The following is a 25,781-nucleotide window of genomic DNA, read 5'->3' on the forward strand; positions in this document are numbered from 1 at the left end:
AAAAATTATTTAAAAAATCCACGCCCTTAGAGGACCCAACAAAAATTATTAAAAAAAATCCACGACCTTAGAGGACGCCAACAAAAATTATTAAAAAAATCCACGCCCTTAGATGAGGCCAAGAAAAATTATTTAAAAAATCCACGCCCTTAGATGAGGCCAACAAAAATTATTTAAAAATCCACGCCCTTAGAGGACGCCAACAAAAATTATTAAAAAAAATCCACGCCCTTAGAGGACGCCAACAAAAATTATTAAAAAAATCCACGCCCTTAGATGAGGCCAAGAAAAATTATTTAAAAAATCCACGCCCTTAGAGGAGGCCAAACATTTTTTTTTTAAATCCACGCCCTTAGAGGAGGCCAAACATTTTTTTTTTAAATCCACGCCCTTAGAGGAGGCCAAAAAAATTATTTAAAAAATCAACGACCTTAGAGGAGGCCAATAAAAATTATTTAAACAATCCACGCTCTTAGAGGAGGCCAACAAAAATTATTTAAACAATCCACGCCCTTAAAGGAAGCCAACAAAAATTATTTAAACAATCCACGCCCTTAAAGGAGGCCAACAAACATTATTTAAAAATCCACGCCTTAGAGGAGGCCAAAAAAATTAGGAGGCCTCTCTGCCTCCGCCCGCAGTTATCAATGTCATTACCCACTGTTAAACATTTCGTTGTTCTTGAAATATTTGAAGCAAAAGAAAGTATGGCCTTTAGCTGAAGTAATCACATTACACAGGTACGTACATATATTCTGAAGTTCAAAAATACAAAGCTAACGATACATGATATAAGTTTCGTTTGCTGGATTGCTTGCACCTGATAATCCAATCCCAAAATACGTTGCCATATACATATGTATGTACATACATATGTATTTATTTTCCAGGTGAAACCATAGCCGGAGGAATTTACATATTCTTCAAAAGCTCAAAAAAATCTGATATTCTTAGGTGATATTAAATATGTTTTGTCGTATTTTGGCAAATTTTGTTAAATCATATACCTACAAAAATGACAAAAAAATCAAAATCAACAAAAAATATCATATTTTAATAATTTGAATCTTTGGAAAAATTCAAATTTCGCTGTCTGGTGATATCCCCCCCACACATACACTCTCTCATACACGGAGAAATAACTGTTGTTCGCTGCAGTTCATGTTGCGAATACCAAACTTCTGTTCCTTTGATGTGTGTGTATGTAGTTGGTTAGTTGGAGGTGCAATGTTTCAATTATTCCGCCGTAGGGCAAATTAGTCAGTCAACTTAGGCAGCTTGACAAAAGCAGTCTGAATTTCGGTGGTGGTGCTCTAGAAGAATAAGCAAAAAAGGAATGATCCTTGAAATTTGAAAATCAAAGTAAATCGAAGAGTTATTAAAACAATTGTATTTTCCTCGTACGTGTGTTTGTGGCTTCGAAAAACTGTGATTTGTGGAAAAACTAGAACAAATAGACATTTAGAGACTGTGAATACTTGTCCTTCTGGTGATTTTGGTTAGCATATCCTTGGCGTGGCTGTTCTGATGAATAATGTTGCAGTTGTTGTGTGTGCGTTTTTTGAGTGCGTGTGATGAGGATGCAATTAGTTTTAAGTGACCAAAATGGAAAGGAAACAACTATTATTAATTGCAGTTTGATTCTATATTGAATAATTTTCGTTTCCCATTGGCTGGAATCTGCTCAAATTTGTATCCAATAACATTTGAAAAAAAATCATAGTAAGAATTGATATTTGGAACAAAATAGGTTCAGTGAATTGAATTACGAAATAACATGAAAAATTAGGAAAAATCGAAACTAAAGTAAAATCACAATAAAACGATTTATGTGCACATTTTGTCCTATTTAAACGGTTTAATTTTTTCGTATTTTCTAGAAGTTAATGACAAATGCATTGCTCGGCATATCATGAGAAGCAGGGACGTACGCTGGGGGGGCACAGGTTTGGTCGAACAAAATTTATTAAGCTACTGTAATCAATTATTAAATTTTTTCTTTGTCATAAACATTTTTTATGTTAGTAGATTTCAAATGAAAACTTATATTTTTCTGAAGTTTCTGTACAGAAAATGTACATCAAGTAAAGTTTTGTAAGATTTTTTTTAATGTTTTGTTTGTATATTTTTTTTGAGAGAAACTTCCAATGAAACCTGAATTACGTCTTATGCCACATCATTCCACTATTAAATACGAATTCCGTAATGAATATATTCCATATTTGTTATGTCTTATTCAAGTTATATTGAGGTCTCGAGGCTTTACACTCATCATGTATCTAAAATAATTACGAGTTCAGTATTGTGGGAATGGAAGTGCATGAAACATGTCTATTGGACAAAATGTATGAAGGGTTCTTCGTGGACTATATATTGAAAGCCAATTACAAATTTGTTTCGCTGCCTTCACCAAAATTTTTTTGTTTGTTGCTAAACAAGAGAAGAAAATAATGAAGAAAAATTAATTTTTGTGCGTCAAAAACTGCTTAAATCTGCTATATGTAGCATACTCAATTGCATTTTTTCTCTATCATCAACAAAGTATAATTTCAAATATGTTTGGACGGACTGACAGGCTGGAGCGCATGGTAACTCTCGAACGGATCAACCGATTTGGTCAAAATTTTGGATTTCGTAAAAAAAAATTCGCTAAAATGGTAGTAATCGATTCGATCTGAACTTTGCACATCGCAATATTTGTTCTAGAAATATATAGAACCCAAAATTGATTATATCGGTCCAGTCCTTCAAATAAAATTACTTCCAAACGTACAACAAGTTCCAAGAGAAAATGTGTGCCAACATCTTCATGTACGTCCCTCACAAAATTCAACATAAGTCCAGCTTAAGACTATTCGAGGATCCTTTGGGCTTTTTTTGACATTTGTAGTCTTGTTTACTGCGATATCCAATTTTTAGGGGGAAAGTCCATGCTTCCTGGCAAAGCTCTAAAGACTAAGGAGGCCAACTAAAATGGCTTGTGGGCGCAGTAACTATCATCCAAACAGGCCACAACATTCTAAAAACTCCCTGAATACATAATTTTTGGGGGAAAATATTTTGGTTGTGTAGCCGGTATTCGATCTGTCGCAAATTCACACGGGCTGAGGGCACATATCCTTTCGGCAAAGGCGATTTATTCTTTTTTGACTTATTTTTCAGAAATCAAAATTTAGTTCGTTTACAAGTAAATATAAAACGCTTTTGGGCACAAGTGGTCAATATACACGGGTTTTATTAGGTATTATTAGTGAATAATTATGTGGGTTTATTTAAGTATCGATTTTTATTTTTCAAAACTAGGCTTTAAGAAATGTTTGAATTCTAGTTACAATAAGTTGCAAGACCTGAGTCCAGTAAAGGGTTTAATGTCATAGAGTACGAAAACTTCTCACGGTGCGCCTTAACTAAACTTAAATGAAAGGTGCTTACCCCTGGGAGTTTTAGCGGATTCTGTAACTACAATGTTCATAGATGAGAAAAATAAAAAAAGCAAAAAAAAAATCGCCGGAGGAATTTTCTAATAAATCGCGGTCGAAGTTCACATTTTTTGGGTTATTTTAGGTTTTCACGATTTTTCGTGGGAATGACAAGTCCTATCGAAATGGGACTGAAAAAAATGTTGTAGAGGATTTTCACTCCTACAACATTTTCCTTAGTTGCCTTTCGATAGGACTTGCGCTTCCCAGCAAAATCCTGAAAATCTAAAATGAACCTAAAAATGTGAACTTTGACCGCGATTTATTTAAAAATCCTTCCAGCGATTTTCCCAGGTGTAAGCCGTTTTCAACTAAAGTTAGTTAAGGACACCGTACATGACATTGTTTCAGTGCATTGTCCCAATTTGAACTTCTATGTCTCAAAAATGGTAAAACTTAGGAAAGTAAAGGCGAATCTTGTAGAGAATTTTTACCTAAAAGACCCCTAAAGATGTGAAGTTTGACCGATGTTTTCTTGGTTTTGGATTTTTCTCATCTATGAACATTGTAGTTTCAGAAATCGCAAAAACTTCCCAAGTGTAAGCACCTTTCAATTAAAGTTAGGTAAGGCGTTCTTTAACATTATACCAAAAGTAAAGAATGCAGCCGGAACAACAATTATGAAAATTTTCGACTTATATTATTTACTTAGCGACTTAGCTAGAGTTTGCCAATTGGTTTCTGTGATATGTGTTCGACCATTTTTTTGGGGTCCACTCTCATATAAAATTCATCGATGAAGATGGTAAAAAGATGACATGCCACCTCACTTGCACCCATGATTGAATGACATCTTTAGCATCGAACATTTTGCTGGGCTGTATTAGATTAAGAGCTTTGAAATACTGAAAATCTTGCGATAGCAGAAATAATGGCAATTCTCTGTACTTTGAGAACTCTGGGATATACCATAACGTGGACCTATAGTTTTTAATCATATAGGTCCAACATATTGATAACGGGGCGCAACTTTTATATGGCGACTATACCAAACTTGGTTTCAATTTGAATTCTAAATATCCGAGGACTTATATATAATACTCTGTAAAAAGTTAAAATTGTATCCTAAGTATTGTCAGCTTTCTCTACTGAATTTATATACTTTGTGTAAATATTTCATGTAAAATCAACAGCAGAACCTTAAAACGCTTTACGTAACGCTACACACCATTTTTAATTTTCATGATTTTTGGTCAAGTTGGCCCCCCCCCCCCGAAATGAAATCCAGCGTACGTCCCTGATGAGAAGAAGAAGCAAAATATTCCTTAATAACTTTTAAAGATCACTAAAACCGAAGGACATTCGCAGTTCAAAACAATAGCAACAACAAATGTTGTCGGCAATTTACAGACTTTTCATTAGGGTTATGACTTTTTGACATTTTTCCTCAAAAATGATTTCCTGTAGCTGGGATGAATGAATTTTTGCCTATTAATCACTATGCTATCGTTTATTCCATTGAAATATAAAAAAAGTTCACGCACAAAACGATTTTAAAAAAATAATTTTTTGAAAAAATATATGAAATGGAAAAAAAAAATTTTTCAAAAAATTATTTTTTTGTTGCACGAATGAATAAATATAAGCCTACTAATAACTATAATAACGTTTATTTCATTCAAATATTAAAAAAGTCGCGAAAAAAGTCACTTTGAAAAAATTTTAAATTTTTTGTTTTTTGTTAAAAAATGATATTTTTGAATAAAAGCGTTTTCGACATTTTTACTATTCTCAGAATTGAAGAAAAATAATGAGAAATAAATTTTATGTCATTTTAATTATCTCATGTGGCTCTAAATATTATTTTCAATTATATATCTGTTTTCAGTGACTTCAAAAAATTGTCCATAATTTTGATAAATTCAAATTTTAAAATCATTTTGTGCGTGAGGTTTTTTCACCGAATCACCTTATAATTAAGATTTTATGTAATCTTATGACAAAACTCATCACGCTATGATACAGGGATATGAGGTTGTAAAAAAGTCATAACCCTACTTTTCATATAAAAAGAGGGTAATTCAGCCAGCATGAATGCAAATTTGCATTAAATGATTGATGTATGACGCTTCATTAGTTTGGCATCGATTTCAAAATGTCATCATTTAGTCACTTGCAAATTTTGCAAAATAAAAAAAATAATAATTGGCTTATTTTAAAGTACAGGCAGAATTCAATATGTTTCAAAAAAGTTCGTCAATCGGGCAAAAGTTAGCCGAGATATGAGCGTTAGAAGGGGAAAATTCGTTGCGGTTTGTAGTAACGTAGAAATTTTAAACGCAGAAATTGGATTTTTTAAAGCTCTGCCTACTGTAGCTGGAAAACGATGATCCGATATTCATATGTTTTTGTTGAATTATTATACGCATAAAAAGTTGGACCTTAAAAAATACCGCAAAAACTATATTTTTTAGTTAAAATCGAAATTTTGACAGTTCATATTTTTTAAAATGGATATTTTTTAATTCCGTTTCGCTTAAGGACAAGATTATTAGGTTCTTATTGATCCCACAAAAACATGTGGTGATCGGTTTATTCGTTTTCGAGCTACAGTGAACACCGCAAACTGCTTTATTAACACTGTGCAATATTTTTTCATCAAAAAAAAAAAAATCCGAAAGAAGCTGAAGAAAATCTTCTAAAAAATTATGGTAGATTACTTGTTAAAAATTCATGAAAAAATTTATTTTTGGGGCTCAGAAGTGGTCGTATCCCCTTAAAATAAGCCAATAATTAGGAGGGTTGGCGTTTTTTGTTTGGGATGACGACTTCTATGATGTTTACCAAGGGTAAGGCAGGGAATATTTCTTGTTTTTCAACAAGAAACTTTTTATACCCAAGTGTCAATTGCTAGCTCAAATAGATACATGCGCAAAGAAACACTCTGATCGAGAATTTCTATAGTATTCCCTGCCTTACCCCTTGGTAAACATCGCCAATTTTTTCCCACTAATAAATTAAAGTTGTTTTAATAAAATATTAAAACAACGACTATGGGATTAAGCCTGACTATTTTGAAAAACAAAATATAAACCAATAATTTTTTTAATTTTTTTGATTGAAATTTACAAGTCTGGGTCCCCTCATAAGTGGGTTTACTTTTTCTTGTATGGTAGTTTCTTTTCAATTTCTGTAACTCTAGTAATTTTTACAATTTTCAACATCAGTATTATTTTTAACCTGCAAAGCGTTCCTTAACCCCAAAAAGTGGTAAAACTGGCAGCAATTTTTAAGAGAGTGAGAGAGAGCACATATGCCTTTCTCTTCTACCACAGGCTACCAGACAAATGTCTGCAGGTAAAAAATGGTAGAACTGATTTTTCGACATTTGTTTGACGATTATTTCACAATGAAGAAAAAAATGAACGAAAAACAGAAGACAAAGTCAACGCTGACAAAACAAAATTAAAAACTGTGAAATAAAAAAAGGAATTTTTTTTATGTTTCTTTTTGACATTGCTACCAGATCTACCGTTCCTTTACTTTTCTGGAGCAATTTTGACACTTTCCTCTTTTACCACTTTTACCATTAAAAAAGTAAAGGAACAAAGGTATTGTGAACACAAAATCAACTATGTATAAAATGAAATTGGCTAATGTGACCTTTACCTTCACTTAGTCTGTGTTTAGACACATAAATTTCTCGGGAAAGTAAATTGAGTTTTTTGGGAGAAAGCGGAGAGGAAAGAGCTCCTCAACACTCTTTCCTACTCCCTATTGCCTAAAAACTGAATTTACTTTCCCGAGAAATTTGTGTGTCTGAACACGGACTTACATAGTTGGCCCACTACAGTACATTTGCCCTATAAGCCGAACTAAGAAAATATTTCCATTCTTCTCTATTTGTTGTTTTACTTTTCAAATTTGGAACATCATGTTATTCTATGTCATCTTCCAATTATTTATTCCATCGATCGTTAATTCTTATGACATTGACTAGACGTGCTGTTAAACTGTACTTTTTCCAATGTTATAATCAAGTCGGTTACTCCCTTCGAGAACGGTCATAACTAAATCAACTCCAAATTGTCTCAAACAGATTTCGTCCAAATATACTTAGGGTCTAATTATTTCGATGAGGTTTAGCCAAAAGGGTGAGGGTATGAAAAGAATGACAAAAGAGAAAGAATTGTTGAGCTCGGAACTATTTTGAACGAAGGAAACAAAAATAACGATATAAGCAAAATGGCATTGAACTATATTGGTCTCGGAACTATGGGAGTATATCAAGGAACTAGTTTTTTTTTTTTTTGGAATGAACTAAAAAGATATATCCGCTTCTGGAACTGGATTGACCACTCTATACATATTTTAGTTCTTTGGTAATATACTACTTCTTTAGACTACACTTTGGTGATAAGTTTAGTTGAGAGCATTCATTCATCCGACACATATGATTATGGTGTGAAATTATAGAATTTATTTTATTTTCACTTTTCTATTAATATTATTCAAATATGAGTATGGATATTTGCTGGGTGAATGAACGCACTCTACATTCTACATATTGTTCTATTTCGACACGTAAGGTGTTGGCCTGGTCTATAAAGCATTTATTTGGTATAAAACCAGCTTGTGCATCTCAAAAGCTGGGTACACATTGACAGTTTTGAATGACAGCTTTGTTGTTGCTTGCTAGTGTGGCCGTTCATTTTTGTCATTCATCATGCAACCGCAAAATGTTTTGTGGTTGCTGGAAGGTTTGACAGTTATAGATATTTTCGAAATATCGATATTCAAAACTGACAATGTGTACCCAGCATTAGAATGTTTTCGACTTGCCTTTAAATGCATTCTTATATTATGACTGCTAGTATCTTGGTCAAAGTAACTCAGCTTCCGCCGGTAAACCATGTTCTCCTGCTAATTCCTTACTTTTTAGTAGTTCTATTGAATTTTTATTTCGTTAAAGCTGGGAGGGTTACACTGTATATTCAACTTATTTTTTATTGGACTGCTATTGTACATTTTGTTATTTCCAGTGGAGTTTGTGACGTTACTAATTCCTTTGAAATGTTCTCTCCATCTTTGAATTTGTTCATCACTGTTCGTTACTTGTTTACCATTACGATATATTACTGCTTTGTTCCTGGTACTCCATCGATATGTGGGACCATCTATTGTCCGGTGTAGCTTTCTCATGTTTTTCTGGCTAGGGACTTGCTCGTATTGTCATATCTTCTAGGAATTTTCGTTGTTGGTCGATTGGATCTTAAGTTCACCTCTTTGAGAAATTAGGTTACATGTGTAGTCTGCTATCCTGGTTATACCCTCCACCATATTATGGAGGGTATAATTAAATTTGTCATTCCGTTTGTAACACATATATTCTTGATCAGGGTAAAATTCTAAGTCGATCTAACCATGTCCGTCTGTCCGTCCGTCTGTCTGTTGAAATCAAGATACAGCTCACAATTTTTAAGATAGAGCCTTGTAATTTGGTATAGAAGTTTCTATTGCTCTTAGGATGTTTGGTATTGTAAATAGGCTATATCGGTCCACGTTTTGATATAGCCCTCATAGAATGGTACCACCCTAATTTCGGTATTTTGAAGGTTTAACCTTCATTATCACACCAAAGTGCCTGAAATTTGGTACATAGTCTTCTTTGGGGGTAAAAAACTTTTCCCCAGAATTTTGTCGGTATCGATCTACGCCTTCATATAGCCCCCATAGAACGGTACCTCCCGATTTTCGGTATTTTGAAGGTTGTGGCCTCAGTATTTCACCGAAATGGCTGAAATTTGGTACATAATCTTTGTTGGGGGTTTAAAATTTCTACCTCTAAATTTGTCGGCGTAGGCCCATGCCTTCATGTAGCCCCCATAGAACGGTACCTCTCGATTTTCGATATTTTGAAGGTTGTTGCTTCAATATTCCACCAAAATGGCTGCAATTTGATATTTAGTCTTCGTTGGTGATATAAAACTGTTAACCAGAAATTTCATATTGCCCCCATTTCCGAATAAAATTCGTCAGTATATGTCCACGTTTCGATATAGCCCCCTTGGAACGGTACCTCCCTATTTTCGTAATAGTGAAGGTTGTGACGTCAATATCCGACCAAAATGACTGAAATTCGTTATTTAGTCTTCCAAGGGGGTGACGTAGGGGATGGAAGATACCAAGGAACGGTCCTGACCGGTTTTAACATGGCAAAGCCCAGGATTTATCTTGGTCCCTCTTTCATCCCAAGTGGACACTGACCTCCCCGTGGTGTCACCTGGGGAACTGCCTTTAACACCCGTTAAAGGTAGTGAGCTAACATGTGCCGCGCGTTCACCCATAAGAACGTTAAAAACTTGGGTTTGGGCGTCGGGTTAGTAACCCTCCCCTAGAAAAAACAGCCTACTATGAAAAAACGAAAGAAAAGAAAAACAAACCCCTCTAAAGTTGACGAACCCCGCAAACGTTTTAAGGACCATGATCTGCGAATCTGCACCTGGAATGTTCGCACTCTTTATAGAGAAGGTGCAGTCTTCGCATTGGCAGACGTACTTGAAAAGTACAAGACCGATATTACTGCCATACAGGAAATACGATGGATTGGGAAAGGCGTCACAACAACACCTAAAGGTGACGCACTGTATTATAGCTGCCATGACGTAAAGCATGAGTTTGGTTGTGGATTCGTAGTTAGTCGGAGACTAAAACATCTTGTATCCAGCTTCACTCCAGTGAATGAAAGACTTGCTGCAATTCGAATAAAAGCTAAATTCTTCAACATCAGCTTTATTTGCGCTCATGCTCCCACTGAAGAAAAGGATGAACAGACCAAAGATATATTTTACGAGCGCTTAGAAGAAACATATGACCGTTGCCCTGCCCATGACATTAAAATCATTCTAGGCGATTTTAATGCCAAAATTGGAAAGGAGAATATCTTTGGCCCAACAGTCGGGAAATTCAGTCTCCACAGTGAAACATCTGACAATGGTATGAGACTGATAGACTTTGCAGCTGCAAAAAACATGGTAGTTAGCAGTACCAGATTTAATCATCTGGATATTCATAAGGGCACCTGGCTGTCTCCAGATCAGAAAACAAGAAACCAAATTGATCATGTTGTGATAGATGGAAGACATTCATCGAGCGTGTTGGATGTACGATCGTTCCGAGGCGCAAACATTGATTCGGACCACTACCTTGTTGCAGCAAAGGTACGCACCCGCTTAAACGTAGCAAACAAAGTAGGAACAGACACAACACGAAAGTTAGACATCGGTAAGCTGCAATCACAACAGATAGCCACAGCATATTCCACTCAACTAGCCCAATTGCTTAATCAAAGCCCTCCTCATCCCGATAACATATCAGCGCAATGGAAAAGCATTGCCCACTCCATGCAAACAGCCGCAAAATCCATACTTGGATACCAGAGACCTCCACCAAGGAATCCATGGTATGATGAGGAGTGTCGTGCTGCCACCGAAGAGAAAAATGCGGCATATAAGGCTACTTTACAATCCGTAGCAACGCGTAGCGCACGAGAGAGATACAGGGAGAAAAGGAGAGAGGAGAAACGTCTTTTCCGCAGGAAAAAGAGAGAGATGGAAAAGCGGGAGTGTGAAAAAATCGAGATGTACAGGAGCCAGAATGAAGTCCGAAAATTCTACCAAAGAGTCAAGCATCAAACTGATGGCTTTGGTACAGGCACATCCTCCTGTAGAGACCAGCAAGGTAATTTGGTAACTGATACAGATAGTGTACTCAGGATATGGAAAGAACATTTTTCAAATCTGTTGGTATCCAATAGCAGCGAAGACGACGAAGATACCACAGTCCCAATCCCAGAAGATGGTATTGAATGTATACCGCCCAGCCAAGATGAGGTAAAGACAGCAATAAATCGGCTGAAGAATAATAAGGCAGCAGGGGCCGATGGCTTACCAGCCGAGCTGTTCAAAACCGGAGGCGACACGCTGATAAGGTGTATTCATCAGCTAGTTAGCACCATCTGGCAGGAAGAACGAGTACCCGACGATTGGAACCTGAGTATCCTGTGCCCCGTCCACAAGAAGGGAGATAAGACTGTATGCTCTAACTATAGGGGCATAAGTCTACTCCCTATTGCCTACAAGATCGTGTCAGGGATATTGTGCGAACGACTAAAGCCAATGGTCAACGAGATTATTGGACTATACCAATGCGGCTTTAGACCTGGCAAGTCCACCATTGACCAGATATTTACCCTGCGGCAAATCCTGGAGAAGACCCAAGAGATGCAGATCGACACCTACCACCTTTTTGTCGATTATAAAGCAGCCTTCGACAGTCCGCTGCGCTCAAAGGTATTCCAAGCCATGTCTGAATTTGGTATTCCCTCAAAGCTCATCCGGCTTTGTAAAATGACTTTAACTGACACGAGGTCCTCAGTTAAAATAGGAAAGAACCTCTCCGAAGAGTTTGGTACCAAAAGAGGTTTCAGACAAGGAGACAGCCTTTCGTGTGACCTCTTCAACATCCTGCTAGAAAAGGTTATACGAGAGGCAAACGTCAAAAGAAGTGGCACAATCTACACCAATAGTCACATGTTACTTGCTTATGCTGATGATATAGACATCATGGGTCGATCAGTAAAAGAAGTAACTGATACCTTTATAAAGGTCGAAGGAGAATCTGCTAAAGTGGGTCTGGCGGTAAACGGTGAGAAGACCAAGTTGATGGTGTCGACGCGCAATGCGTCCATTGAGCTCGGACCGACTGTGGAAGTTGGTTCCTATAATATTGAGGTAGTAAAAGACTTCGTCTACCTCGGCACCTCCGTCAACACAACAAACGACATCAGTTGTGAAATAAAAAGAAGAATTGTATTGGCCAACAGATGCTACTTTGGTTTAAGTAAGCAGTTTAAAAACAAAGCCACATCTCGTCAAACAAAAATAACGCTCTACAAAACACTGATACTACCCGTGCTGATGTATGGCTCCGAAGCCTGGGTACTTGCGCAAGCAGACATGGCAGTGCTTGGTGTGTTTGAGAGAAAAATTCTTCGAAAGATCTACGGACCAATCTGCGTTGACGGTGAATATCGACGTCGCATGAACCACGAGCTGTATCTGCTATACAACGACATCAATATTGTTAAACGTATCGAGATGCAGCGATTGCGTTGGCTAGGCCATATCATAAGAATGAGCGATGATGAACCCGCTAAAAAGGCGTATGAATACATGCCACATGGCGGTGCACGCAGAATTGGCAGGCCAAGGAATAGATGGCGCAAACAAGTGGATGATGAGATGACAAGGCGCGGTATTCCAGAGTGCAAAGCAACAAATAGAGAGGAATGGAGATCTCTTCTTAGTTCGGCCTATAGAACAAATGTTCTGTAATGGGCCAGCTAAGTAAGTAAGTAAGTCTTCCAAGGGGTTAAAAAATATTCCAGAATAGTGTTATCAGCATAGGTCTATGTCTTCCTTTATCCTTATAGAAGCGTACTTCTTGATTTTCGGTATTTTTTAAGTTTTAGTTACATTCGCTTACTGAAATATAGGAAATATGGTATTTAGTCTTCTTTAAATCTAAAAACTTTCCGCCAGAAATTTGTCGGTATTGATCGACGTTTTGAAATAGCCCCCACAGAACGGTGTTTTACCTAGATTGCTGAAATTTAGTATTAAGTCTTCTTTATGCACGAAAGGAAACTTATTATTCCATTTTACTTCAATTCAGCTCGTGGTGGAGGATATAACAAGTTCGGCCCGGCCGAACTTAACGCTGTTCTTACTTGTTTTTCTCTGTTTTTTTTGCCTTCTGTTACGGCAATGATGAGCTAGTGGTCAATGTCACCGCTTCTTTTGTTTCTGACGTCTGACAGGCATATGTGATCTGAGGCATATGTGATCTATCTGGCTAGGAGTATAGCCGCTGGGTGCGGGAAGATGGAGCCCCAAATGACTAGCTGGATTGTATGACACAGTTATATGAATCGCTCTCTATTATTGTTTTAACTTCACATCCATGGTTTCTCATTGTTAAAAAGCCGTTAAGGCCAAAACTCAATCAGCTCGTTGCTTGCTTTCTTCGCATTGCTCTGTAGCAAAAGAATAAATGAAAAAAGTAACATATTTCGAATTCGCCTCGACCGTTCTTTATTCTTTTACCAGAAATGAAGCGACGCAAGCAAGAAAAATCCATTTGGTGCTGTGGCTCCCTATTTTGCGTTGAAGTCAGTCATGAGAATTATGATGTCTCTCATTAAGGATGGATATTAATTGAGCGTCTTTAACAGTGTCTTCAGTATTTTTTGTGGGCGCAAAACACTGTACTATGGCGACGTGATTTACATTGCGCTTGAACCATTATCAGACATTGGTTTGTATCTCTGCAATGACCTCTTACCGTTCTTCGACATTATGATCCCATTTCCGCTTTCACCACCATTTTCTTTTCAATTGAATATTAACATAGTTTTCGTTTTCTGTTCATCGCTTTTACTCCATCTCATTTCGCGTATATCTAAGACTTCGATCTTAAACTATGACATTTGCACTTCTAGTTGAGAATGACTCGAAGCTTCACGAAGAGTTCGTACATTACATTGCTCATTGTACATCTTATTTCGTGTGCCAAAGGTCATTGCCATAGTATTCTGTTTTTGTTGTTCGTTTTGTCTTGTGTTATGTTCGTTAATCGTTGTTTTATTGCACCTTAAGTAGATTACACTGTGCAACATTTTTAAGGTGATCTTATGCAAACAATTCGATCTGAGTATTTTTTGAAAGTACAGACCCAAACGACAAGAAACCCTAGTTGGGTTTTGTTGTGTCAGATCCAGCTCGTATTTTATGGCCCCATCTTAACATGGTTAAATATTGAGTTTTTAAAGAAATTCGGGGCTATATCTCTGAAACCAATGCGAATCTTCTTCTGACCTCTAAAGCAAATTTGTAGGTTAGGACAAGAATAAAATATTTGGAGAAATAATGAACTATTTCAAAATATATGCAAAAATGCCACAATTTTTATAAATTTCGCACCGTATCTCCAAAACCGTTAATTTTTTCTGAATATTTTATTCCCTGGAATGTAATACATAACTCTTCAGAACATGTCATTGTTGTAAAATGCCTCTCTCCATTTGTTTTCAGTACATTTTTCAACGGCGATTTAATAAAAATGTCAATAATGTAGTGAAGTTCGAAATGCGAGAATAAACTGTTGGTGTGAACTGTATTTGAAATACGTGTTGTAAAAGATATGATGCAAAATACCGCTGAAACAACATGAAGTAAGCATTTTAGAGTTTCAGAATGTTCTAAAGAATTGTTGAGAACTTTTTTTGGAAGATTTTTGCAAACAGTTACTTGGTTCAACTCCCAATAGTTTAACCGATACTGACCAGAACTTCAGCAATTATGTAAAATTTTCTATATTTTATAGATTTTGATGCCCTAGATGGATTTTTTCTTATGTGATGTGTTCAAAAGATAAGTTCTACTAGTTTAGGGCTACAATATTGCTAAAGACAGCAAGGCCAGATTCCTATTCGTTTCTGAGATAAAGGCCTGATAAATGCAAAAAAGTGTAGATTTAGCCCGGTTTAGATGAGGCCATAAAATCCGAACTGGATTTGACAGGACAAAACCCTACTAGGGTTTTTGTAGTCTAAATACGTACTTTCAAAAAATGCATACTAGAAGTTGTTTGCATTTTCAGTGTTGCATAGTGTTATTGGTCTGCTATAGCCTGTCCTATGTGGTGGGGCTGCCATCTTATCGTTGCTTAGAAACGACGCTTCCTTGAATGTCTGTAGCGGTGGGGTCTTTGCTTATTTAGTGTTGCCATCATCCCCTGGGTGGCGCTATCTCCTGTCATTTATATTTTGGGTTGTCCTCATGTGTTGATGCTGAGGTTGGTTTTTAGAATGTCAGATGGCTTTGGATGGATTTCATGGGGAGGGGATGCTAAGCCTCTTTCTGCAAATATTCGAAAACTTCTTTAAAAGAATTCTACTTTATCCGCGGGGTTTCAAAGCCGAAAACCCTCGGCTTGTGTCTACTGACTTCTTTTATATAATTTACTTCCTCAAATCAGTTCGTTTATAGTTGTTAAATAAATAAATTGAAATGTCCAATTTTTTTCTTTATTGTTTTGTTTGCAGTTTTTGACTTGAAGATAGCGTGGTGACAGCTAACGTAAGCAACAATAATAATATACACGCCAACCAAGTTATAAGCTGTTAGTGCTGCAGTATTTTCCGGGTAAAATTCGAGTGCTTTGGGACACATCAGTTAAAAATAAAAGAGAAGAGAACAGAGATCAGCTTCTAATCATTATGAATTGGTTATATCTTGGGCTGTTAACGATCTTTATATGCCGCAATCAAGCGGCGCCATGGACTTTAGATCCAGGTAAGTCAAATACCGCGAAATGAAAACAAAACTTACCTTGAACATGAGTCAAGGTACAAATGAAAAAGTACGAGTAATCCGAATTATGAGAAATATTGAACCCATTTTCAGCACCAATATATCCCCGCATATGTGATTTGTATGTTTCTTTTTTCCCATTGTAGGGTCCTCAGACGCATTTGGGCATCACATGAAGAGGGGCGGCTGCGTCATCTCCATGCGTTACTTAAGGTTTGTAATCCAGCCATAATAGCAGTGCTTAGTTGACAATTAATTATACAAAAAACTATAATACGAACATTAAAGAGAATTTATTTGAACGAATACATACTCCTCTGTCCCTCTCTCTTCAGGCCCCAACATGATTCAAACACCCTTTTCATGATCGATTTTCCCACGCTGAACTATCAAATGTCATTTTTCTTGGAACGCAAACAACACCAGGTCACTTTGAACATTAAAGATGATGATGTATTGAAGTCGTTGCATTTTAAAACATCTCAGATTAATGAGAGAACTACCATCCGTTCATTGGCCCTACATTTCCATCAGAATCGTATCGCTCTATTGGTTGATTGCAAGGAGACGTCAGTCCATGAAATCGATATAAATCTCACAAAATTGTATACTCATCAAATGAATCAACCCATACCGAAATTGGTAAGTTTTGATTTTTCGATTAAAAACAATTTTGAAGATCATTTAAAGGGCTACTCATAGACAGATATACATATATTTTATTTTCAGTACCGTGAAAGTAAATATCGCTTGCATATTGATGGCAATTTTGATTTGACAAAATGTCTAAGGGATTTGACTCCACAAAGCAAAGGTCACACATTAAGGGAAAGAAGCTCTGGAGGTAAGTAAATCTTGTAGGTTTAGGTGTTTCCTTTTTCCTGTTTCCTTTTTCGAAAAATTGTACTAAAAGCGCATGAGAAGTACTACAAATTTTACCACAAATTGGTGTGTGGCGGGTTATTACATAGAGGCTGTTTTGGAAATGTGTACTATGAACGTAATGTTAAGGAATTAAGGTACAATGGATCCGTTGAGTGCAGCGTTACAACAACCACATGAAAACACATAGACCGAAGGATCCACCGGCCCAGTGGCTGCTCCAAAATGAACTGATTTACTTTTGCATTTTTGTCGTTGCAGATTCCATCACAAAATACCTAATCGATATAATGACTTCCATACATGAGATACGTGATGACATCGGCCGTCATGTCCACGACTTTTCGCATGTGCGCACGCTGTTGGAGAATATGACATCCAAACCTGCACCTTACGTAGCAACATGTCGGGCAGCAAATCCTTGCTTTCCAGGTGAGTAAAATATTAATTAAATTTCGTAAGTTGTGATTAGGTTGGGATTAACTTTCTTGATAACAATATGCGATGGGGTTTTTGGAGGCCCTCATTACAAAAAATGTTAGCTCACAAACACATTTTGAAGAATTTTCAGATATCAGATGCCATTAAAAAATATTAAAAAAACAAGACATGGAGCATGGTCCTCCTCCTTCAAGCAAAACCTAAAATATGGGAAATATGATAAAAACATTTAGATCACATCAATAATTCACACATGACTTTATTAAGCACGAAGCTTTATATTACATCCATTTTGCTTAATTTACGATTTACTTCATACTTGCTGACTGATTTAAGCCACGGTCTGGTTTACAACTCTGCTATTCTCCCGCATTTATACTCACTCGTTGATGCATAGACTGTTCTAACATCCCCAATCTAGAATATTCTACATTGATCAGCGAAATGTTAATCGATTCTCAAATACACATAAAAGCAGAAATATGAATGTAAGTAACAAATGGGGCAGAGGTAATAAATACGAGAGAGAATAAAGAGGTAACAATGATCAAAACAAATATGACAGGAAGAGGGAGAGAACACAACAAAAATAATAACAAAATAAACATAGCAAATGTTGAGTGCAATTCAATACATTAGTTGTTGTTGTAAAATGGAAGATCATTAAAAATTTTAAATATGTATAAGGAGTTCTCCTCGGAACGAAAACAAAACCCTAAAAGCTGAGCCCTTGTTCTTTTCTCTAGTGTTAATCGAGATCTCCTGAAGTGATCTTCAAGTTTTCTGAGATATATGTCTTCTAAAGTCCTCCTGAATAGATCCCATAACGTTCGATGAGAAGACAATTGTAAATACCGTGAATTGGTGATAAGAACTCCTACAAAAATATATTAATGACATTAATAAAAAAGTATTGGGTCTTGTACTGATCCTCTGTAGATAGTTAACTATTTATAATTTAAAGTCATATTGATTGTACCTCACCTTAACTGATCTTATTTTGTTGTCTTCTTTTACAGGTGTTGAATGCTTCGATACTTATTATTATGGACCTAGCTGTGGTCCTTGTCCACCGGGTATGGTAGGTGATGGTAAAGCATGCTCACCACTCGTAACCTGTGCTGATAATCCTTGTTTTAAGTAAGTTAATTTGTAGTTTGTTCTTTTTATTTATTTTTTTTATAAAATTCGCTGACAACAGTTAACCAATCATAGCTCCTTTGTATATAAAAGGTTAGTTTAATATTTGTTGTTCAGAACGGCGACAAAAGATGTGGGTGTTTTCAAATAAATTCTAAATTCTTTAACGCTAAGTGTAATAGTGGCTCGATTCAAGAGCAATGTAAGAAACCTCATCAAAGTACAGTGCTATGTGTCCACAGAAGACACTATGAAAGATGAATTCTCTACGGTCCGACAGGAGACATTATAATTCTCATGGGTGACTTAAACGCAAAAATGGGAGCGACAACAGGAACGACCGTTCCACCATGGGAAAGCATGGATATGGAGTTAAAAACAATTACGGAGACCGACTCATAAAAATGTGTCACACATTCCAGCTACTAATTGGTGGTTCCATCTTCCCGCACAAGGAGATTCAGAAATACACATGAACATCTCCGAGCGGTAATACTTGCAACCAGATAGATTACATTCTTGTTTGTAGAAGATGGAGAAACAAAAGAGGCGCTGACATTAACAGTGACCGCGAGCTCTAACGTCAGGAACGCCAATGAAAACAACGCAATGTAACGGGTTCTTCGATACCGTGTTGACCTGGAATAGAGTTGGGCAATTGAACGAACTAGTTCACTGTCCCAGTTCAATAACGTATGAGTAACATCATCAGACTAACGTGAGATATTAAGTATACGCATGTTGTTCATACAAACGATCGGTGTCCAATGATGTAGATTGTGAACTAGGTCGTTCAATTGCCCAACTCTAACCTGGAACCACACTACAACAGCATTCCGACCAGCGGCTGCCAATTGATCGTACACATGTTTGTATTTGTATCGTTTTTCTGTTCCTAACAACATGTCTCGGAATGTCTACTCCGGATTTTTTTGTCCTTACTGGGTTTTGTCACATTCGCATCCACCACAATCAAACTTCGGTAATATGCAAAAGATGCCGGGAGTGGATGCATCTCAGGGCTTGCTCTGGACTCGTCCCTGTGAGGGTCTACAACTTGGAATGTGTTGTTGCATGCTGTGTGAACATAGTCCCCAGTGAGTCGTCGTCATCAAAATACGAAACCAATGCCACCTGCCAGGACAAACCAGAGTAATTTTGGCTCAACTACGCTCGGGATGATGCAACCCTCGATGACACCGTGCAAAACATCTGCCCAGCATGCTGCACAGACACACAACACACTGCAACTCCAGTAGGTTTGTTGTTACAACCCATCGAAGCAGTAAAATACATAGAATTGGATGGGTCAGATCAAACAGGACAAGTAAAAAAGTATCAGTCGGCTTTTCCGACAGAGATATGTATACCATCAGCCTATCATCTACGGTATTAGGGTATTTTAGAATGATGTGGCCCTTTTTGGAGATTTGAACTTGCCGACAAAAATGTGAATTAGGATTAAAGATCAAAAATCTTGCGGATGAGGTACTTAAAGGAATGGACCGACATTTTGGAAGTGGATCTTATTTTGGAAGTCATATCTTTTCGATAGTATGCCAGGAAGCATGGACTTGTCCCCGGAAAACATAATATCGCTGTAAACCTGACCACAACGAACAGCATCGGTATACCTTTCCAAAGGATCTTCGAACTGATCCTAAACTATAATTAAACAAACATGTTAAACTTTTGTAGGGGAGGTACCCTAAGGAGAGGACCGATTTCGGCCATTTTAGAAGTTAAACTAAATTTGGACAAAATATTAGGAAATCCAAGGGTTGGTTGCCCGGTATTAAGAGATATCGTGTATATGGTATGCATTTTCAAATATTGCGAGAAGTACCGGAAGTTGTGGACCGAACTGAAACTATGTTTGCACAAAATGTGACGAAGGCAAATTTTGGACTAAATCGGTTGATCAGTTCGAGATGAACCCATAGGGGTTTTTTTACACCTTTCGGTCTGTTTTCTAAAAAAGTATGGAACTTGCACCCGTAAAACCGTTTACCGTTGTAATAGAGGCAGCGAATGCAAGTTGCTTCAACAGAAATCAAAGTGATTCGAGAGCAGGTCTTAAAGTGAACTTATTCGAAATTTTGTGTGGGAGGTAGCCAAAGGAGAGGACAAATATATATCATATTCGAACCTGATATATATCTGGTAGATATATTAGGTTGTGTAAAGTATGGACCAAATCGGTTGCTCCCTTCAAGAGTTATCGTGCGCACAAATTGTCCGAACATTTTCGAACTTTTGTGGGGGAGGTGCCTGAAGGAGTGAGACAATACGAGTATGGCTCATCTGCGAACATAAACTAAGATTGGACAAAATATTACGAAGGCCAAATTTTGAACCGAATCGGCAGATCCGTTCGAGGGCTCCAACCACTACAAACGGTGTCATAGGGGTTTTTGCCCATTCCTAGCTATTTTCTCAGTAAGTATGGACTTACCCCTGATGAAAATTGTACCGTCATATTGGCGGCAGTGAATACAAGTTGTTGCAACAAAAATCGAAGCGATTCAATAGGAGTTCCTAAACTCAACTTTTCAGAAATTTGTGTGGTAGATACCCGAAGGACTGGACCGATTGAGCCTATATTGGAAGCTAATCTAAGTCTGGTAGAAATTTCACGAGAGTGAAGTAACCAGGCACATTTACAATATACTAGCAGTCACAATTCAATAAAGAATTTGATGACAAGTAGAAACAAGCTGGCTTCAGGCCAAATAGACCAGGGTATTGGCGAATTATTTAATTACGAAATATTACATCAAAAATTTATTTTGAAAGGTTTTTCTTTATGTATTGAACAAAGGTCATTAATTTTTGTTTACAATTTTATAAATATTGATTTTGCACTATTTGCAATTCTTTTATAGGTTTACTTATTAAGCTGACCAGGGTCATTGTTCTAAATATTTATTAATTTTAGTATTTAAGTCGTTGTCAGCATTAATTGTAGCATTGGGGTGAATATACATAACTCCTTCCCCTTTTGTCATAATGTCTGCGGAATTCAGTTTTTGTTATTATTTATTTTAAAATATATGCAAATTTTTCTTAATCCAAAGTTTATCCAGATTTTAATTGTTATTTAATTGCAACGTAATCACAACAACCAATTCAAATTTGTGTTTTGTTATTTATAATTTTTTTTTTTGAAATAGCGGCGTTCCTTGTCACGATACAGTATATGGCGCCAAATGTGAATCTTGCCCCCTTGGCTTTGAAGGTGATGGACGTAATTGTACCATGCTGCGCAGTCCATGCTTAGATGAACCCTGTCCAGCCGGTGAGTTGGTTTGATTAGAAAATAATTTTAAAATTAAAATTTAAATTCAAAATTTTAAATAAAGGATTTGGTTTATAGATTTATAGAGACTAACGAATATTACATAAAATGTATAACTATTAAATGTGAAATGAGTAGTAGAGTTGTATAGTTCATGAACGACCTAGTTCAATTGAACGATTCATTGAAAAGAGCGTATGAACTAGATCAGTCGATATAGTTCATTATAGTTCAATAGTTCACTGAACTAATCAGTCGGTGACCGTACAATCAACGAACGATTCACAATCTAGTTCAACAAGTCGTTCACAAATACATAAAGTGACGGCGTCGTCTATGTTAAGGGATGCCTTCGTAATGTGATCAGTTTGTTTACGTTTTGGATCAAGGTACATGGAATAGCAGACCGAAAATGAAGATTTCTACAAAAACATAGAGACATAACATATTACAATATGTCGAATCGATTACCTAATGAATCTGCCTTTTTGGATAGAAAAAAGGGAAAACATAAAAAGAAACACACACGCACAAAGCTTTTTCGCAATGACAATTTCTACACACACAACATAAGATTTTTTGCCAGCCACCTAAATGAAGGATGTTTTTTTTTCTAAAATGAATTAATCTTTCTTTAAGAATGCAATAAAACTATGTAAATGTTATATTTTTGTTATGGAGTAGTTAACTTATATTAGTCTTTTGTTTGTTTGTATTTGGTGTATGTATGCGTTTTCATCAAACGACCGATTAAGAGCCGCCGGTCAACGATTTTTATCCGAATGATTGAACTGGACAGTGAACTATGAACTAGATTACTGACCTAGTTCAGTTTAAAGAGCCGAGCTATTGAACTAGATCTTTGAAATGAACTAGATTGTACAACTCTAATGAGTAGAAAATAGTAAGAGTTTTAGCAATTTACAAATTACATACTAGATCTTTAAAGTTAATTAACATACAAAAATATAAACCTTTTAAGCATATTATAGTTAACATAATTGTAAATATGGAATATTGTAACAGACTTTTAATCAAGGTTAACAAATTCAGACTTTTCACAGAAAGTCTGAAATAATTCTGAAGTACAATTCTTTGACGGTGACAACTACCGAAAGTTATCCATTAGTTAACTCTGTAGAGAACATGTTTCCTATAAGCCGAACTAAGAAAAACAAGTAAAAAAGTGTCAGTCGGCTTTGCCGACCGATATATACCCTCAGCTAATGTGAGGCGAAACTTTTACCTACGGACAGACCGAATGTATTTAAGGTCTCTTCAGAATTTTGTGGCCCTTTTTGGACATTTGAACTTACCGACAAAAATGTGGAATAGGTATTAACTGCACTAAGACACAAATGTTGAACTTTTGTAGGGCAGGTACCATTAGGGAGGACCGATATGGGCCATTTTGGAAGTTAAACTAAATTTTGATAAATTCGGGCTGTTTTTCCAAGAAATATGGACTTGCCCCTGAAAAAACTTTTACCGTCGTAGTGGAGGTACAGAATGCAAATTACTTCAACAAAAATCAAAGTGATTCGAGAGCAGGTCTTAAAGTGAACCTATCCGAAATTTTGTGTGAGAGGTACCAGAAGGAGTAGAAAAATGTAGTCCATATTCGAACCTGATCTATATCTGGTAGATATATTAGGATGTGTAAAGTATAGATTACATCGGTCACTCCCTTCAAGAGTTATCGTACGCAAAATTTTTCCGAACATTTTTGAAGTTGTGTGGGGGAGGTACCTGAAGGAATGGACCGATATAGCCCATTTCGAATTTAAACTATGTTTTGATAAAATATTACGAAGGCCAAATTTTGGACCGAATCGACAGGTCCTTTAGAGATGTATCTTGCTCTCCAACCACTATACAAGGTGTCATAGGGGCTTTTTGCAACTTTCCGCCCATTTTCTCAGGAAATATGGATTTGCCCCTAATGAAACTTCTACCGTCGTATGGGGGGAAGTAAATACAAGTTGTTGCAACAAAAATCAAAGCGATTCGAGAGCAGGTTCTAAACGTAACTTATCCGAAATTTTGTGTGGGAGGTACCCGAAGGAGTGGGCCGATTGAGTCCATATTGAAACCTCATCTAAGTCTCTTCAAGAGTTATCATGCCCACAAATTTTCCGAACATTTTGAAACTTTTGTGGGGGAGGTGTCGGAAGGAGTGGACCGATATAGCTCATCTTCGAACTTAAACTAAGTTTGGACGAAATATTACGAAAGCCAACATTTGAACCGAATCGGTTCATCCGTTCGAGAGTTATCGTGCGCACCAGCCAGCCAAACAGACATTGCTAAATCAACTCCAATTGTCTGAAACACATTTCGTCCAAACATACTTGGGGTCTAAAACCATTATTTCGATGAACGTATGTTTTCAAAATTTTGGCCCTATGCACCGACAAAAGTATAGATAGGATTAAAGCTCAAAAATTTGCGAGGATATCGATAGATAGGGCTGCGAAAAACATAATATAGCTATCTTCGGTAATATATTCGGTTCGAGCCCTCCAACCACTACATACGGGCCATAGGCTTTTTTAAAAACTTTCCGGCTGTATTCTCAAGAAGTATGGACTTGCCCCTGAAAAAACTTTTACTGCCGTGATTGAGGCAGCGAATGCAACTTCAACAAAAATCAAAGTGATTCGAGTGAATTTATCCAAAATGTTGTGTGGGAGGTACCCGAAGGAGTGGACAAATATAGTCCATGTTCGAAACTGATCTATATCTGATCTATATATTTTAATATGTGTAATTATGGACCAAATCGGTCACTCCCATCAAGAGTTATCGCATGCACAATTTTTCCGAACATTTTTGAACTTTTGTGGGGGAGTACCGATATGGCTTATCTTCTAACTTGAACTAAGTTTGCACAAAATATTACAAATACCAAATTGTGGACCGAATGGGCAGATCACTACACACGGTGTCATAGGGCTTTTTTACCTTTCAGACTATTTTATCAGGAAGTATGGACTTGCCCCTGATGAAGCTTATACTGTAATATGGGGGGCAGTGAATGCAAGTTGCTACAAATCAAAGTGATTCGTGAACAGGTCCTAAACTGAACTTTTCCGAAATTTTGTGTGGAGGTACCCGAAGGAATGGACCGATTGAGTCCATATTGAAACCTCATCTGTTACTTCCAATTCGGTTACTTCCTTCAAGAGTTATCGTGCGCACAAATTTTCCAAACATTTCCGAACTTTTGTGGGGGAGGTATCGGAAGGAGTGGACCGATATAACCCATCTTCGAGCTTAAACTAAGTTTGGACAAAATATTGCGAAAGCCAAATTTTGTACCAAGTCGGTTCATGCATCCATTCGAGAGTTATCGTGCGCACCAGCCAGACAGACGGACGGACATTGCCAAATTGTCTGAAACACATTTCGTCCAAACATACTTGGGGCCTAAAACCATTATTTCGATGAGGCACATTTTGCCCGTATGAAAGTGTATATACCCTCGTTAGCATAAATGCTGAGGGTATAAAAATGAAGACTTTTCACAGAAAATCTAAAGTAATTCTGATGTGCACTGTTTTAAGAAGTACTGTTACCGGAAGTAATCCTCTACAATAGCTGGCCCTCTACAGAACATTTATTTTATAAGCCGAACTAACATTTACATTCTTCTCTATTTGTTACTTTACTTTTCCAATTTCGAACATCGTGTTTTTCCATCTCGTCTTCCACTTGTTTACTCCATCGAAGGCTTGAACTTCCGGTTTTGTGTGTAACGTATTATACGCCTATTTCGAGGGGTCATCATAGGTCATTTTTACATGACCTAGCCAAAGCAATCGTTATATCTCGTTGTATAGCCGTTAGAGACCGTGGTTCATACAACATCTATATTCACCGTCAACGGTTATTGGTCCGCAGATCTTTCGAAGAATTTTCCTCTCAAACACACCAAGCTCTGCCTTATCTGTTTGTGCAAGTACACAGGCTTCGGAAGACAAAAACATGGTAAGTGTCGATCTACATCTCTTGGGTCTTTTCCAGAAATTACCGCAAGGTAAATATCTGACCAATGGTGGATTTGTCAAGGTCTATAGCCTCATTGGTATGACCCAATTATTTCCTTTGACCATAGGCTTTAGTCGTTCAGACATTTACCCTGATAATATTTTTTAAGGAATAGGA

At 36.9% G+C, this 25,781-nt stretch overlaps 1 protein-coding gene across 2 annotated transcripts in view; it reads left to right on the forward strand.

Annotated features, from left to right (window-relative positions):
• Window positions 1–1,258: 1,258 nt before the first annotated feature.
• The window catches only part of LOC141393582 (cartilage oligomeric matrix protein-like), a 34,373-nt gene continuing 9,850 nt past the window's right edge, over window positions 1,259–25,781 (forward strand). Inside the window, exons 1-8 of one of the 2 annotated variants that reach the window (XM_073966737.1) lie at window positions 1,259–1,362; window positions 15,586–15,835; window positions 16,000–16,066; window positions 16,189–16,495; window positions 16,583–16,697; window positions 16,997–17,167; window positions 18,196–18,316; window positions 21,490–21,614. In XM_073966737.1, the coding sequence (XP_073822838.1) occupies window positions 15,760–15,835; window positions 16,000–16,066; window positions 16,189–16,495; window positions 16,583–16,697; window positions 16,997–17,167; window positions 18,196–18,316; window positions 21,490–21,614 (982 nt within the window). In that variant the 5' untranslated portion in view covers window positions 1,259–1,362; window positions 15,586–15,759. Of the gene's footprint in view, window positions 1,401–15,585; window positions 15,836–15,999; window positions 16,067–16,188; window positions 16,496–16,582; window positions 16,698–16,996; window positions 17,168–18,195; window positions 18,317–21,489; window positions 21,615–25,781 lie in introns of both variants that reach the window. The other variant, XM_073966738.1, reaches the window with a different exon arrangement.

The sequence above is a fragment of the Musca autumnalis genome, unplaced genomic scaffold (genome assembly GCF_047663935.1).
Source record: "Musca autumnalis isolate F117 unplaced genomic scaffold, ASM4766393v1 scaffold_2, whole genome shotgun sequence".
Lineage (NCBI taxonomy): Eukaryota > Metazoa > Arthropoda > Insecta > Diptera > Muscidae > Musca > Musca autumnalis.